This window comes from Sturnira hondurensis, unplaced genomic scaffold (assembly GCF_014824575.4).
Source record: "Sturnira hondurensis isolate 20B ecotype Veracruz unplaced genomic scaffold, ASM1482457v3 Scaffold0006437, whole genome shotgun sequence".
NCBI lineage: Eukaryota > Metazoa > Chordata > Mammalia > Chiroptera > Phyllostomidae > Sturnira > Sturnira hondurensis.
In genome coordinates, this window is record NW_028079068.1 from 11537503 (window position 1) to 11553177 (window position 15675).

General features: G+C 37.9%; 1 protein-coding gene across 3 annotated transcripts in view; it reads left to right on the forward strand.

Annotated features, from left to right (window-relative positions):
• The window catches only part of ZNF800 (zinc finger protein 800), a 49183-nt gene extending 34113 nt beyond the window's left edge, over nt 1–15070 (forward strand). For all 3 annotated transcript variants that reach the window (XM_037049280.1, XM_037049279.1, XM_037049278.1), the window contains exon 6: nt 12695–15070. In XM_037049280.1, coding sequence (XP_036905175.1) covers nt 12695–12884 — 190 coding nt within the window. In that variant the 3' untranslated portion in view covers nt 12885–15070. The remainder of the gene's footprint in view (nt 1–12694) is intronic.
• Nucleotides 15071–15675: the final 605 nt, after the last annotated feature.

The following is a 15675-nucleotide window of genomic DNA, read 5'->3' on the forward strand; positions in this document are numbered from 1 at the left end:
ACAAAGCAATGGCCAAATCAAGAAAGATTTATGTACCTAGTAGTAGTTTGAGTTATACTTTTAAGATTAGGGGTAGCTGTTGAAGGGTTGTGAGCAGGGATATCTGATAGCATTGAGGAGACTGAATTGGAGTGGAGATAAGAGGATAATATTTGTCGTGGAGAAATCAAATGGAAGCCAGTTTCAGAAATCTAAGAAGTGATAGAGGTCTAAATTTAGGTAATCACAATGAGACTGGAGATGGGTACATAATTATTTCAGAAGGAAAACTTTCCAGGCAGTGGAGATGAAGAAGGAATTTAGTATGATTCTCAGGTTTAGTCATTCTGATTGGGCAGGTGGCTGGTACCATTTTTAAAGGTAGGGAATGGGAAAAGGAACACTTCCTGGGGGAAATGTTGAAGTCAAGTTTAGGTGCGTTGAGTTTGAATTGCTTGTGGGACATGTAATTGGAGATGCCTAGTAGGGGTAGGAGAGAGATTGTGCAGGGGCTGGAGACTTAGGAGTCATTACTGTACATGTGGTTGTGGCAGCCATAGGTTTCGAAGAGATTACATGGAAGAATAAATAGAAGCAACATAGCACTTCTCATGTTCTCTTAGTTTATTATTTAATTTAGTTCAGTGCCTTCCTATTTCAGTTTTTCATTTAGAAAATGATGTTTGGCTAGCACTGATCTTCTCTCCGTGTCCTTCCCTACCCTACCTCCCATACCCTGCACCCACTGCCATGTATAGAATCTGTAAGAGAACATGTATTTGGTACTACTGTAAGAAGTACTTGGACTGGGGGTGGTATATATAAGGCGACTAAATGGCAATGGAAAAATACAATAAAGATAAAAAAATTTTAATCAACTTAAAAAAAGTACTGGATAGTTAAGTAATAATAGTATTAGGCAATGTGAACTAATCCATTTGTTGTATTTAGAGGTATTTAGAGGTCTTTTAGAGGTCTTATTTAGAGGTCTTTTAAAAAATCTGTAGGACCTATTTTAAAAGATTATTTCTTTAAAAAGGAAATATCTTATTTTCAAATATAAAACAATCTATTAGTATTCTTGGACTGAACAAGGTTTGTTGAGTCCCATAGCTTTACTCCGTCTAGGAATTGTTTGTGATTTAGTCTCTATGCCTTTGACCACAGCAGAAACTATTTCTGAAAAGAGAAAGACATCTGGGTAAACTAGTAGAATCTTACATAATCCATACAATAAATTTAAGTAATTTAGTATCCATAGCCAGATTCTACAGGAAACAAGGTGATAGTAAACATTGAACAAATAATTGAATATATTAATTTTACTTTTTCAAGTTGCACTTTTGGACTAGTGCATATTTAAAATAGCAGTTAATAAAAACTAGGTCCTGCATCGTCATATATGTTCCTGTGACCTCAGTGGTTTCTCCCAATTTGCTTTTTTCTTTTCATTGAATTTATTGAGGTGCCACTAGGTAACAAAATTATACCAGTTTCAGGAACATGATTCCACAACACATCGTCTGTACAAACACTGTACAGTGTTCATCACCTCAAGTCAAGTCGCCTTCCATCACCATTTATCCCCCCTGTACTCTCTTTTCATTTCTCCCTGTGCACTCCCACCAGCAATCACCGTATTGTTCTTCATGTTCCTCAGTTTTTCTCTCTTTTTTTCTTTTTTGCTCAATCCCTCTAATAATACAATATGGATTAGTTCACATTGCCTAATACTATTATTACTTAACTATCCAGTACTTCTTTTTTTAAGTTGATTAAAATATTTTATCTTGTATTTCCAATCCCTCTTTTTCCAACCCTCCTCCCTGCCCCCAACCCCAAAAGTGTCAGCATATTCTATGAGTCTGTCTATTTTGCTTGCTTGTTCATTTTGTTCATTAGCTACCACATATGGATGAAATCATGTGGTACTTGTCTTTCTCTGACTGGCTTATTTTTCTTAGCGTAATACTCTCAAGGTTCATCCATGTTGTCACAAAGGGTCAGATTTCTTCCTTTTTGTGGCCATGTAGTATTCCATTGTGTAAATGTACCACAGTATTTTTATCCACTTGATTACTGATAGACACTTGGGCTATTTCTAGATATTTGCTCTTGTAGATAATGCTGTAGTGAATGTAGGGGTGCATATAGTTTCCTGAATTAGCATCTTGGGTTTCTTTGGATAAATTCCTGGGAGTGGAATCACTTTCTTTTCACCTCCTTTTTGAAGGGATAACCTAATAGTAAAACTTTAGATCTTGCCATCTAGATAGCCACTAGAATTTGAGAGGAGATTTTTGTTAACTCCAGAACTGAAATGAAGCAGCCTGTTTACCCTGCCCAGGTCAAGAGGTATTTAGAAAGATACACAAAATGACTTTTAAGAAGTCAGCCCTGTTTGGTATACAAATCAATGATTTAATACTGAAAGTGAAGGTGTGTATACCATTTGATCTATACAACTTAAAATCTGCTTTTGAAGGGAAAATAATCCAAATTTTATGGCTAATTTATGACCCTTAAGAGCGGAAGTCAATAATAGATATGATGACAGACTTGAATAAGAAGAGGATAGCTGTAATAAAAGAACACTTATTATAATCTTACAGTCTGTGGTAAAATGAGGAAAATCCTTTAAAGTTTTTTGTTCTAATGTTTTGAAAAGGGTTTCTTTTTCTTATTTCTTGAATTTTAAATTTATCAATAGTAGGCATTAATATAAACCTCATGTCCATGTCAGAGTAACACAAGGCACATGATGTAGCACAGAATCATTTTAAATCATCGAACTTTAATACCTGTTTCAAATCTTTTTAAAATAAATTTATTTTTTAATATGGATTTTTTTTTATGGCAAGCCTCTATATACCCATTCTTTTTCTTTTTAAGATTTTCTTTTAAAATTTATTTTTAGAGGGAGTAGAAAGGAGGGAGAAGGAGGAAGAGAAACATTGATGTACGAGAGAAACATTCATCAGTTGCCTCTTGCATACCTCCAACTGGGGACCTGGCCTGCAACCCAGGCATGTGCCCTGACCAGGAATTGAACTGGTGACCTTTCAGTTTGTGGGTTGACACACAACCCACTGAGCCAACCAATCAGGGTTATACATCCATTCTTCAGTAAGTCATTAAGAGGCTATTGAATAAAGGTAATATCAGTTAGGCAAAGGCTTGTAACAAATGAATAGTGGAATATATTTGTAGAATATATACTTTCTGCATTGAGGACTTTGTTTGCTTAATCTTCTTTATATTTGTTGATATTCTTTCTCATACTGTTCCAACATTTTATAGATTTATAGTGTGTTACCAATAAAACACACACTTGAATGCATGGGTTGCACACACAAACACTTTTGAAAATGAAATAATGGATACCTTTAACTTACATTGCATATTTTTCCAGAAGTGGTTAGATATTATTCCTTTATCTTTACAGGGTCACCAGACCACTGAGATAATTGAGGGTAGTTTTTTTGTTTTATTTTGTTCTGTTTTGACATTTTTTAAAATTCAGTGAAACCCATAGCACTCAATTTCATTTACCAAACCCAATTCAATGGAAAAGTAAAACAGGCACCTCCTTATATTCTGGTTTTGTGTATTTTGGGGTGGAGGTGACTCCTGAGAATGAAGGTTGTGATAGGAAATAATACTAGATACTTGTAAGAAAATACTGGAAGAGGGTTGCCAAACATCCTATATGTCTAATTTTCTCATACTTCAGGGCTCTGCCCTATTAAAAGTTACATCTAGATGCATATTGATCTTGTATTTCAGCCTGTTCAGTGGCTTGATATATTGCCAGCCTGTCATTGCTTCTTTGTAATATATTCTATGAAGAATATTTGGCATCCTAATATTTGAAAAATATTTCTGGCATTTTTGCTAAGTTACTATTTAAAATCCATTTATGACAAAAAGTAATTTATCATCCTGCTACCAGAACTGACTCCCCCTGCTCACTTTGGACTGTGCTGTCACTGTCATGTAGATTTCTAAGTCCTGTTTCTTCTGTGAATTTGTACTCATAGCCCCAACCCACAGTGACCTCCTCTTCTGATGAACTAACAACACTTACTTTTCATTTTCACCTTTTGTTACTATTGCATTTTTATTTAATTGCAGTGTCACTATGATTAAGTTTAAAGCCCTTTGAGACCCTAAACTAACAGTTGTACTCCATAGCATGTAGGGTTATGAATGGGGGAGTCCCATGTCCCCATTCTCTGTTCACTCTTCATGTCTTACTTTTACTGGTCTAAACTTTCTGTATTGCTTTACTTTTGGCTACAGTGTTTCTGTTAGTATGTTGTGTTTATGAAGATTATGGATGTAATGATTTTAGGAGATTTTTGGGCTAATTTTATGGGAATGAACAAAGGAATGATTTTGAAGCTTTTTTTTCTATCTCAGGATTCATTTTTAAACTACCATAAAAATTCTACCTCTTTATATGCTTTTAATAATATTCACTTATCAAAATGTATTTTGAGAGTCCATATCTTAGAAGCAATTGTATATATAAAAAAGAATTAACTAGACCTTTACTTTTTTATTAAAGTTAAATTTATTGGGGCAATGTAGATTAATAGGATCATATAGGTTTCAGGTGTGCATTTCTGTGGTATAGATGTGTGTTGCACTGTGTCCACCGCATAAATTCACACCATCTTCTGTCACCATGCATTAGGCTCCCCTCAGACTTTTACTTTTGATAGAGAGTAAAAAGGTGATAAACATTATTGAGTTCATAAATAGGAATTTTCTTCCCAGACTTTCTTGCTTATTATGTTGTTTTTATAGTCTGGTGGGAACAGAGCGGGCAGTAATGTAAATAATTATAATGTCATGTTATGTATGTCACCACAAAGTAAAGCTTTTTTTATTTAGCCACCTGGCATTTTGTATATGCCTTCTCTTGAGCCATAATTCTGTTGAATTGTAGATGGGACTTTAGAGATTTAATATAACCTCATTTTAAAATGGAGAAAATTGAGGTAAGTGATTGTACAAGGTCACACATGTAGTTAGTAAAGAAGTCAGGAATGGAGGCCATCTGTCTCTTAAAGATTACTTTATTAGGTGATAACATGTACATGTAAGAGAAACAGTACATAGAGGTGTACTGTCAAAGGTAAGTCTTTGTTCTACTCCATTTCCACTTCCCTCATTCTCTTCCCCAGAGTCAACAGTTCACTAGTTTCTTGGGCTTTCAGGACCTGCTTTATGTATATGTGCTCATATAAATATAATTTCCCTTCACACAAATGCTAGCATATTGTACACACTTTTCTGTTCCTTGCTTTTTATCATGTTTTAACACTATGTCTGAAAATTGTAGAACCCAGATATTTTTATTCCTTGGTCCATGAACTTTCCATTTTTTTACTATATTGCCTATCATTCAGATATCCACTTTTTGTTAATGGAAATGAACAGTGTTAAATTGTTCTTTGTTTCTAGCATATCATATTGAGTACCTCATCTGCAATATAATGTGTTTCACATTTCTTCCCAGAACGAGATTGTGGTCATTGATTTATTTTATGATAAATGTTGAAGTTAAAAAAATCATACATGAAATGTGTATAGTAATTACTGCTAGTTACCAAAAATAGCTTATTGGGATATTTTCTTTTCCATTTGATAAAGAAATGGCAAGTGAAGTTTTCAGGGAAATCATTTGCCTTTAGACTTGTGTAAAAACCTCTGTGGTATGTACAAAACAGTTTAATATCTCAGTGCCAGTGAAAAGCAATGATTTTATAAATATCAAAGTACCAATGTTTTCTAAATTTTAAAACTTCACTCTCATATGAAAAAATAACAAATAATTTTTGTTTGTTTCTTGAAATAGTTTTTAACTGTATCTTATAGAAATATATCCTTAATCTCGATCATTCTTCATTTATTTTGGCCAAGTTATCTGTGAATGCAATTTTTGCTTTATTTTTCAGAGGTTATTGGTACTTATCAGAACTGTTTGATTTTATTTTTTAAAGGTTTTTTATTTATTTTCAGAGAAGGGGGAGGGAGAGAGAAGGAGAGGGAGAGAAACATGGATGTGTGAGATAAACATCGATTGGTTGCCTCTCACACATCCCCAGCTGGGGACCTGGCCTGCATCCCAGGCATGTGCCTTGACTAGAATTGAACCAGTGACCTTTTGGTTTGCAGGCCAGCACTCAATATACTGAGCTACATATACCAGCTAGGTCCAACTGCTTGATTTTAGATCTTTTAATGAAACTGTACCAAAAAGTACAAATTATTTTTTAAAAAACGTGTCCCATGCCAAATTTCCATGATAGCATTCATAGAGGTTAAGTACTTACAGTGGGGCTAAATAATTTACTTATTCAGTTACCCAGCATTCTCCCTAAAGATGGCAGGACTTCTCAGTGTATTATTTACTGAGTAATTCTCTTTGGAAATTGTATTAATTATAAGTCCATTATTGATTGGAAAAAAGTTAACCAGATTAAAAGTATTTTTTCAATAATACCATCATGATAGTTAAAATTCATTTAGTAGAGAGAAGATTGTATTCTTTTTTTTTTTTTTTAAATATTTTATTTATTTATCTTTAGAGAGGAAGGGAAGGAGAGAGGGAGAGAAACATCAATGTATGGTTGCTTCTCGTGCATGCCCTGCTGGGAACTGGCCCCAACTGGGAACTGGCCTGCAACCCAGGCATGTGCCCTGACTGGGAATCGAACCGCGATTGTCTGGTTCGCAGGCCCGCGCTCAATCCACTGAGCCACACCAGCCAGGGCAGATTGTATTCTTGAGGTACATAGCATTAGTGTAGGTTTTGTGTGTATTATCCTCAACCCTTGACATGAGGTCTTACTGGTTCTTACTGCATTCTGACTTTGTATTTCTTGGTGTAAGATATTGACTGCAAGTTTTGTCAGGAATTGTGATGGCATGTTAGGACCTTGCTGTATATAGATCTCCCTTCTTTGGAGATGTTGTCAGAAAACAATGATGAAAACACCCCAAACAGGAAAAAAAAAAAACACTGAGTAATTGCGTATTGTATATATTTGTAGACATGGGAAATATTTTGATGTTTTATGTCCAAGTTCTACTTGAATTTTTTTTGTTTTGGTGACTAATTCTTTTAAAAGTGAGACAAATACTTGTTTGTTTGTGCCATTAAAAAACACATTCAGCCCTGGCTGTTGTGGCTCAGTGCTGGGTTGCGAACCAAACGGTTGCTGGTTCGAATTCTAGTCAGGGCATGTGCCTGGGTTGTGGGCCAAGTCCCCAACAAGGGGCACAGGAGAGGCAACTGCACCTTGATGTTTCTCTCCCTCTCTTTCTCCCTCCCTTCCCCTCTCTAAAAATAAATAAATAAAATGTTTTTTAAAAAACCCCACACACTCAGCCTTATCCTCTGTAAAAACTAAATTCTAAATTCACAAGGTGGTACTCTGGAACATGGAGAAAAAACACTATGTTTTGTTCCTCCTTTTTCCATCATTTCTGTTTCTAATTAAATGGTTCTTTTGTGTGCATGTGTGCGTGTGTGGTTGCATGTACATGTTTGAAGTCATACAGTGTTGTAGTTTGAAGATGATGAAGAGCAAGACAGAGAGGGCAGGCTAGCCCTCCCTGCCAGGCCTCGCAGGTAACTTTGATGTGGTCACTTCGTTCTAAGATTGGCCCTGATTATTGGTTCATCTAGCAAGGTGACTGGGTCTGAGAAGACTGTGTCACACTAACTAGCCTCATAGATAATGGGGTATAATTACTGCAATGCTAGTTTTTAAAATTTGCAATGAGAGGGATCAGGCACACTTGCTTCTCATCTTTATGGTTCAATGTATTTTCTCCCAGTAGGCAAATCTGCTTGGAAAACTTAATTATAATCATGAGGTTGTTAGATGAGCATTGAGTCAGCTTTCTGACCAATATATCAGCTCTTGTAGTGTGATACATTTATGTTTCCCACAGGAGTATACAGGATCGGGCAAAAGTAGGTTTATAGTTGTGAGTAAGCTAAACAGTTTATTTGCGCATTATTTTAATTCATTATGTATTATTTTCTATACAAAGAGCTGTAGGCCTACTTTGCCCCACCCTGTACTTGTCACTCAGACCAGATATTTTTCGGTTTTTAGAGCATCCTTTCTGTTAGACCAAGGTGCAGCTGCATGGGCAGTTTTTGCTTTCTTCTTTCTCGGTTTCTTTTCTTACAAAGTCACCATAGACTATCTTCTTTAGTACATTTTTTTCCATTAGAGGTTAATAAAATTGTGCTAATGTATGTAAAACACCCTAATGCCTGGCATATATGTAAATAAATAACATTAATTAATGTGACTAGTGGTGAGTTCAGGTCATCTTGATACTTAAAATGTCAGAGGAAATCTTTTGTCCTCTTTCTATAGATGTCTGATCTATCACATCTTTTACATTTTTTATTCTTTAATTCTTTTAACTCCTTAATTTATCCTTAATGTTGAATCTGTGGGCTAATTAGGACAATTGGGGCTTTACATGATTTAGCTACTATTTTGTTTTTGAAATTTAGATTTTTATCAAATGTTAGTTTATTTGCTTCAAAATGCTGCATTTCCCACAGTTCCTCCATCTGTAATGTCAGTCTAATAGAAGAGGTGATCTTCAAGTTGCTGCTCAGCTGTAGAATGTATGTGTAACTTTGTATCTTATCTGAGCAAATGCTGTCAGTTGTAGTCCTTTCCATCTAATCATGCTTAACTTCATTTCAGGTTCTGTCTAAATTTTTTTCTCATGGAGTGTAATGCTATTTAGAAAATAGCATCTGAAGCCTTAGAACAGTAGGATGGCCATGGAATTGGGAGGCAATGATTGAAAAACACAGGGGTGGACATATAATGATGGTGAATTCAGCAATCAACAATGACATTACAGACCTGACAAGTACACAATTGACAAATCAAAACTTTCTGTGAAAATGCGTATAGAAAGGACAAATGAGATGAGTCAGTTGGTCACTCCAGTAACAGTAAGCCTTGTTGGCCTTCCCCTCTCCATGCATGCGGGGATGACTTACTCTTTTAAGAGTTGCAAAACAGATTTGTGAAAACAGAGGAAAAATTGCCACAGCTTTCTCTGGTGTTTGCAAAAATACAGATCATGGTGTAATTTTGAAGCTGGTGGTCTCAGGACCACTCTGAGAAGATGCATGGATAGCAAACTGTGGGAATTAAGAAAATGGGTAAATTATTTCAGACTGCAGTAATGAGGGAAAGCATATCAGAATGGCTTTGGTCTGGGTCTCAAGGGATGGGCATCATTTGACTAGATGAGAGGAAGATGACTTTGTTTTTTGGTGGGTGAAATGTCAAAAACAAAAACGTTGGTTGGGAAATAATAGTGTATGTTGGGGACGTGGAGAGTCAAATACTTTGGTGCCAAGGTTCTTAAATACAGTCTGTGAAAGAGAATCGAGGCAGTGCTTCTGAAAGTGTGCACTATGCCATTTCTGTTCAGTGTACGAATGGATGAAACTATTGTACCTCTCAGTGCATTGAGCTTCATGTTTTCACGTGCTCTCTGATGCCATCAAAGAATTCCATTTTGGGATGATTTTTGGAAATTGGAAAGGGTGTCATTTAAAAAAATATTTATTTACTTTTAGAGGGGAGGAGAGGGGGAAAAGAGAGGGAGAGAAACAACATTATGTGGTAGCTTCTCGTATGCCCCCTACTGTGGACCTGGTCTGCAACCCAGGCATGTGTTCTAGACTGGGAATCAAACCACAGCCCTTTGGTTCACAGGCCAGAATTCAAGCCACTGAGCCACACCTACCTGGGCATTAACATCTTTTAAATTCTCTCTCTCCTGTCTGTGTTTCTTTAATAAATATTCAAACAAGAGAAAAAAATGACAGCACTTTGAGGGCAGATGTGTACCTATGATTTTAAAGCATGCATCATGGTGGTCCTGCTAATGAGCAAAGGATAGCCACGCATCATTGTGCCTTCCTGTTTTTCATATCAACAGTTGTCACCACCTTTCCAAGAGGTATTGCCAAGAATATGAATATTCCAAGGAACAGAATATGTGTTTTCTCTCCCATACAGAAATTTGCTGACTCTCCAGAAGTCTTAAATGAATTTGAAGATAGAGGGAATAATGTGACTTTAACTTGAAATTCTTGGAGGAAGTTAGTGTTCTAGTACATAGGCTACCATAACATGACAAAGCGTGCTATGGAATTCTGCTTTTGTGCTCTGTACCTTTGGGTCTAGGATTTCAGCATTTGTTGCCCTGGAGAAAGAAGTTGCACTTGATTATCAGAGATGATGTATTTGTTGCTGTGTCAAACGCCATATCATGGTTTCAACTTAATAAGCCAAAATTCACTGAAATTTACTACTGAGCAGTTAGAATTTTTTAAATCTTTTTCGGGAATCAACAATTTTTATTTCACAAAAAACTAATGTGAGGGAGGCACAATCCTTTTTAAATAATGTTTTTTGTTTTGGGGGAGGTTTGCTTATGTTCAGGAAGTCAGTTTCTAGGCAGTGAGATAAAGTATATGGTATATGCATTTCTGTGCAAGTTTCTGGAGGACAGAGTCCATGTCTTTAATCAGAATCTCAGACTGGTTTTTAACTCCCCTGAACAGTTGAAAAACAATAATTTAGCTAGTGTGGAGATAATGGGGTGCTCAGGGTGAATTTGAGCAAAGGATTGACAAGAAATTAAAAAGCTCATATGAAGAATATGGTGGGAAGGAAAGCTTTAGAAGGACTTCAGAGTGGTGGGTGGGGTGGTTTGGGGTTTCGAGTTAGCCCCAGGCTCTGAGTTCCTTTACTCTGAGGGTAATGTTCTTCTAGACAGAGCTTCTCAAATAAATGAGCAGTATTTAAGACAATGCTCACTCAGAAATACCGAATTAAAATGAAATCGCTGTGTGGATAACAAGTTGAGCTGTATAGCACCAAACATAAATGCTCTTCCATTTTATCTGTATTTAATCCTGTTATGTTAAATCATTTGGTGATAAGGGTTTTGGAGAGATGAAAGCCCACACAGCTTCCTTTTTATTCAGAAACAGTTGATTAATGAACTTTTAGCCTCTTGGATTTGTCCGCTTTGTAAATTTTATTTCTGATTTTTTTTTTTACTAAAGGTATGCATTTATACATGATAATTTTTATCCAGTACCTTCAGACGGAAGGAAACTTGTAGGGTGGTGTGGTTCAAGTAACATTCCAATCAACATTCTGAACTTAGGTTTACTCATCATTAGGTAAAATCAGCCTGACAACTCTGAGGTCGCTTTAGCTTAAAACATCCTCGGAACTTATGATGTATCTCCTGTCAATTTAGAAACAAAGCCCTGGAACCCTGCCTCTGCGTCATACTAGTATAATTTTATTTTCATCATTATATTTTCCTGGAATAAGGTTTAGCAAAAACAGACTCCCTAGATATTAATAACTTCCAGAATTTTTTAATTCGTTGTGATTGGAAGACCAAAATGTTAAGTATAGACTATAGTTTAATTGTAATAGTTTAGTTTTGCTCCTACGAAAGTCTTTCAAGTTAAAAATTATTGAATACATTGTTAAAACATTGGTACTTAAAAGATTTGTTTTAAAATATGCTATTTTTTCTGTTGTTAGCAAAGTTTGTGTTCCCAGGTCTGTGGAGATAACAAACCAAATTAGATGTTAGAAGCCTGGAAAGCATTTTTTTCCCCCTCTGGAGTAGAAATGTTTAATAGAATAAAATGAGGTATAACTCACAAAAGGGAGCAGTTTTGATAAACTGTGTAATGGTTAAGGGATAAACTTGCTCGGTAATATTGAGATTTACTTAGAACCTTTGACGAACATAAAGTACTTCTGCAGACCATTAATTCTTAAAATTTTTTGATGTCCACCACTTTGCTACACAATATAAAATAACTAGATTTAATACATTTCAATTGGGAGGAAGTTTGAGTGGGTACATAAGAATGGAGTAAAATTCCTTTTATTAAATTAACTTGTATTTTTATCATAAAAATAAAATATCATATACAATTTGGGAAATAAAGATTATCTGCATCCTCATCACCTGGAGATAACCAGTTAACATTTTGGAGTCTTTTTCTCCATTACTTTGTACATGTGTAGTGTGTTGTGTAGACACTTAAGTGTATATACACTACAAATGAAGATGAAACTGATTTTATTCCATTTAGTATACTTTCCCATATGATTAAGTATTATTCCTCAACATTACTTTAACAGCTGGTCAGTATGCATTATAAGAAAAAGACAATCTAATGAACCCTTATTATTCGTTACAGGATATTCCCAGTTTTTCTTTAATTTTTTTGCTATTATAGATGTGTCACTGAATACCCTGTATGAAAATTTTGTATTTATTCATGATTATTATTTAAGGGAGAATTCTGAAACTCGAATTTCTGCGTCAAAGAGTACTCAAAAATTTAAGAGCTTTGATTCATTTTCTTAAATTGCTAAAACATGTATGCGACTTCAATTGGCTGCTGTTTCCTTCTGGTCAACACAAGTTATCTCCTGTGTCAAAGTGACAGCCAGACAACCTGTTGGGCGGAAATGCCATCACACGAGTTTGGGTTTGCGACTTTTTTGATCAGCTGGGAGGCGCCGGTGCTGGGTAGTCCCGTTTCTAACCGGCGTGTCTTTGTCTTTCTCCCTGGGGACCGCTGCCGCCCGTGCGGCCGAAGCCTCGGGAAGCCGTCGTCCCGCAGCGCTGCCGCCACGCGCACGGCTGCCCCGGGGAGCCGCTGCCCCTCTGGGGCTGCGGCTGTCACCACGCGCCAGGCCGCCGCCAGCTGCCGCCCTAAGCTCCGCGGGGGCGCTGCCCGGGAGCGCCAGCTTGCCGCCCGGGGCCTACGGAAGCCCGCGCCCCCATGAGTGCCACCTCCCGGCCACCGGCGGGATGACGCCAGCACTGCACAAAGCTCGAGTACCTCAGGCGCCTCACCGCAACTCGCCTCTGTGCCCCCCGCCAGCCCGCCCTCCAGACCCTGTGTCATCAGCAAGCTCCCCCGTGCCTGCGGATTTCACAGACCCCCCCCCCCCCCCCCCGGCTTTGGCGAAACCTGGTTTACCCCCAAACTCCCTCCGCAGACCCTCGGGAGGACCATGTGCCTTAGGGCCCAGTGGGTGGAGAGGATGGTTTTCTTGCTAGTTTTTGCTACTCTCAGAGCGTTACATCTTCATGCTGCCTGCCAAAATCCTGGTGTCTGAGAATCTTGCCCCTGGACCAGGGATGTACAACCTGTGACCCACAGGCCTCATGAGGCTCAGGATGGCTGTGAATGTGGCACAACACAAAATTGTAAATTTAAAACTTTATGAGATTTTTTTGTGATTACATGTTGCAATGTATTTAATGTGTGGCCCAAGTCAACTCTTCTTACATTGTGGTGCAGAGACACCTAAAGTTGGACACCCCTGTGAATACCACCCTCTTTCCCTCCACATAATTTATCAACTACTTAGTCAGTTGCTTTCACTATTATTTCTTCAAAGACTAGCTCCCATTTTAGTCTTTGCCATCTCAAATCCTGTCACCGGGTCGCTACCCCCAACCCCTCCACCATCTGCCAGAAGATTGTTTTCATAGTGCACAAATCCTCAGTGACTGGGGCCATCGACGCAATCTGGAGCTGTGTAATGCGTTACTGTGATTGGACTTGAACTCTAATATCCAGTCCCCTCCTGTAACTTCATCTCCACTGACCATTTCTTGGGAATCAGTCCTTGCTCCCACACCTCTGAACTGCCACCCCAGGGAACTCACTTCTGCTGGGTTTGCACTGAAGAGTGCTTCTCCCAGACTATCAGCCTATTCCCTGTGCAAGACTGAGCACAGTGAGGATATTAGTGATGGTCCATTCATGTGGAACGCTGGACTCCTCTAATGAACAACTTTGGCGTGGGAACTCAGCAGCCTGGCTGAGACTTTCTTAGAACTGTGTTGCGTGCAGTCTAAGGCCCTTCTTGCCCAATCCCTGTCTCCTTTCATAGGTGTCAGACTTCCATTATGGTATGAAGGCCTCCCCCTCCTTCTAATTCCTTCCCTTTATACTCCAGTGTAATGTTCCCTCAATAAAACCCTTACAAGTTGAACCCTGTCTTGGTGTCTGCTTCCAAGGGGACCTGAGCTAACACAATGTGAAACATTCCACTCTGATCACCATTGTCCTATCTTGGCTCCCTTGTTCACTGACAGCTAATTCATTATTTTTTTCCACTATGTATCAGCCCCTTGGATTCATGTCCTTCCTTTCTAGCCTAGATCCCATGATCCATCATTACAATCATCCTCCTTGAAACAATGCTTTCACCAATCTTGAACCTGAGTTTTTTCCAATTTACTTCCCTGTAAAATTCCACAATGCTGGATGAACTTTACCATTTGCCTTCCATGTGCCTGACTGGGATAAGCATTTTCTTCTAGAAAAGCACACAATGTAGCCAACCAGTTTTACTTTGAATTTGTTATCTCAAACTTCAAATTGGTGCTATTGTTCCTATTGTAGTGTTAGTTTCCCACTTCTAAAACTACTATTTATACTTTTTAGTCCCTCCTCAAAATTTTCTGATCCCTTCCTCCCAGTTTACTTCAAATTTCATTTGGAAAATAGAAGGTATTACATAAAAACTTCCTCAGCTTTCACCACCAGACCCCCGCACCCGCTTCATCCAAGGTATAACCTCCAGGTACCTTGGTAACCATCTTCATCCTTTTTTTGACTATGAAGGAAGTTTCAAAGATTAGTTCCTCTTCTTGAGGTCTGGATCTCACCCCCTACCCCTTGCCTTTTCAAGAACTTTTCTCCTTAGGTTATCCCCTTCCTCTCTACCATCACTCTGTCTCGAATGAATCGTTCCCATCAGATAGCAGACATGCTCCAGTGTCCACCATCCTAACTAAGCATCCCCTTGTGTGCATCTTTTCTTCCATCAGTGACATTTCTCAGTTCTCTTTCGTAACCAAATTTCTTTATGCAATTATCCTTATATATTGCTTCTGTTTTCTAACCTATCTATGAGGTGACTCCCCCATCACCACCACTGAAAATATTGTTAAGATCACCAGTCACTTCCTGCCCTGGCTGGTGTAGCTCAGTGGATTGAGCGTGGGCCTGCAAACCACATGATCGAAGTTCGATTCCCAGTCAGGGCACATGCCTGGGTTGCAGGCCAGTTCCCAGCAGGGGACTCACAAGAGGCAACCATACATTGATATTTCTCTCCTTCTCTCCTTCCCTTCTTCTCTAAAGATAAATAAATAAAATCTTTAAAAAAAGAATTAAAAAAAAGATCACCAGTCACTTCCATATTACTCTCTCCAAAAGGGTATTTCCTGTCCTCACCTTGATTAGTTTTTGTTTCTTTAAATGTTTTTTATTCATATCTAAGGCGTTGCTCTCTCCTGTTTTTTTTGTTTCACTGATCACTCCTCAGCATTATGCTACCTATTTCCTGCCTAAATTTGAATAGTTGAGGTTTCTCACCTTCATTTGGGCTCCTCTTTTCTTTCTCTGTCCTTTCCCAGGATGATCTTATCAGTTTTTATGGATTTAAGTATGCATTTATGCTAATGAGTTTAAATTTGTTTTCCACTTTGAACTTTTCTATAAGTTCTAGACTCCAATGTCTAATTGCTGCTCAATATCTTCCTTTGGGTGATACG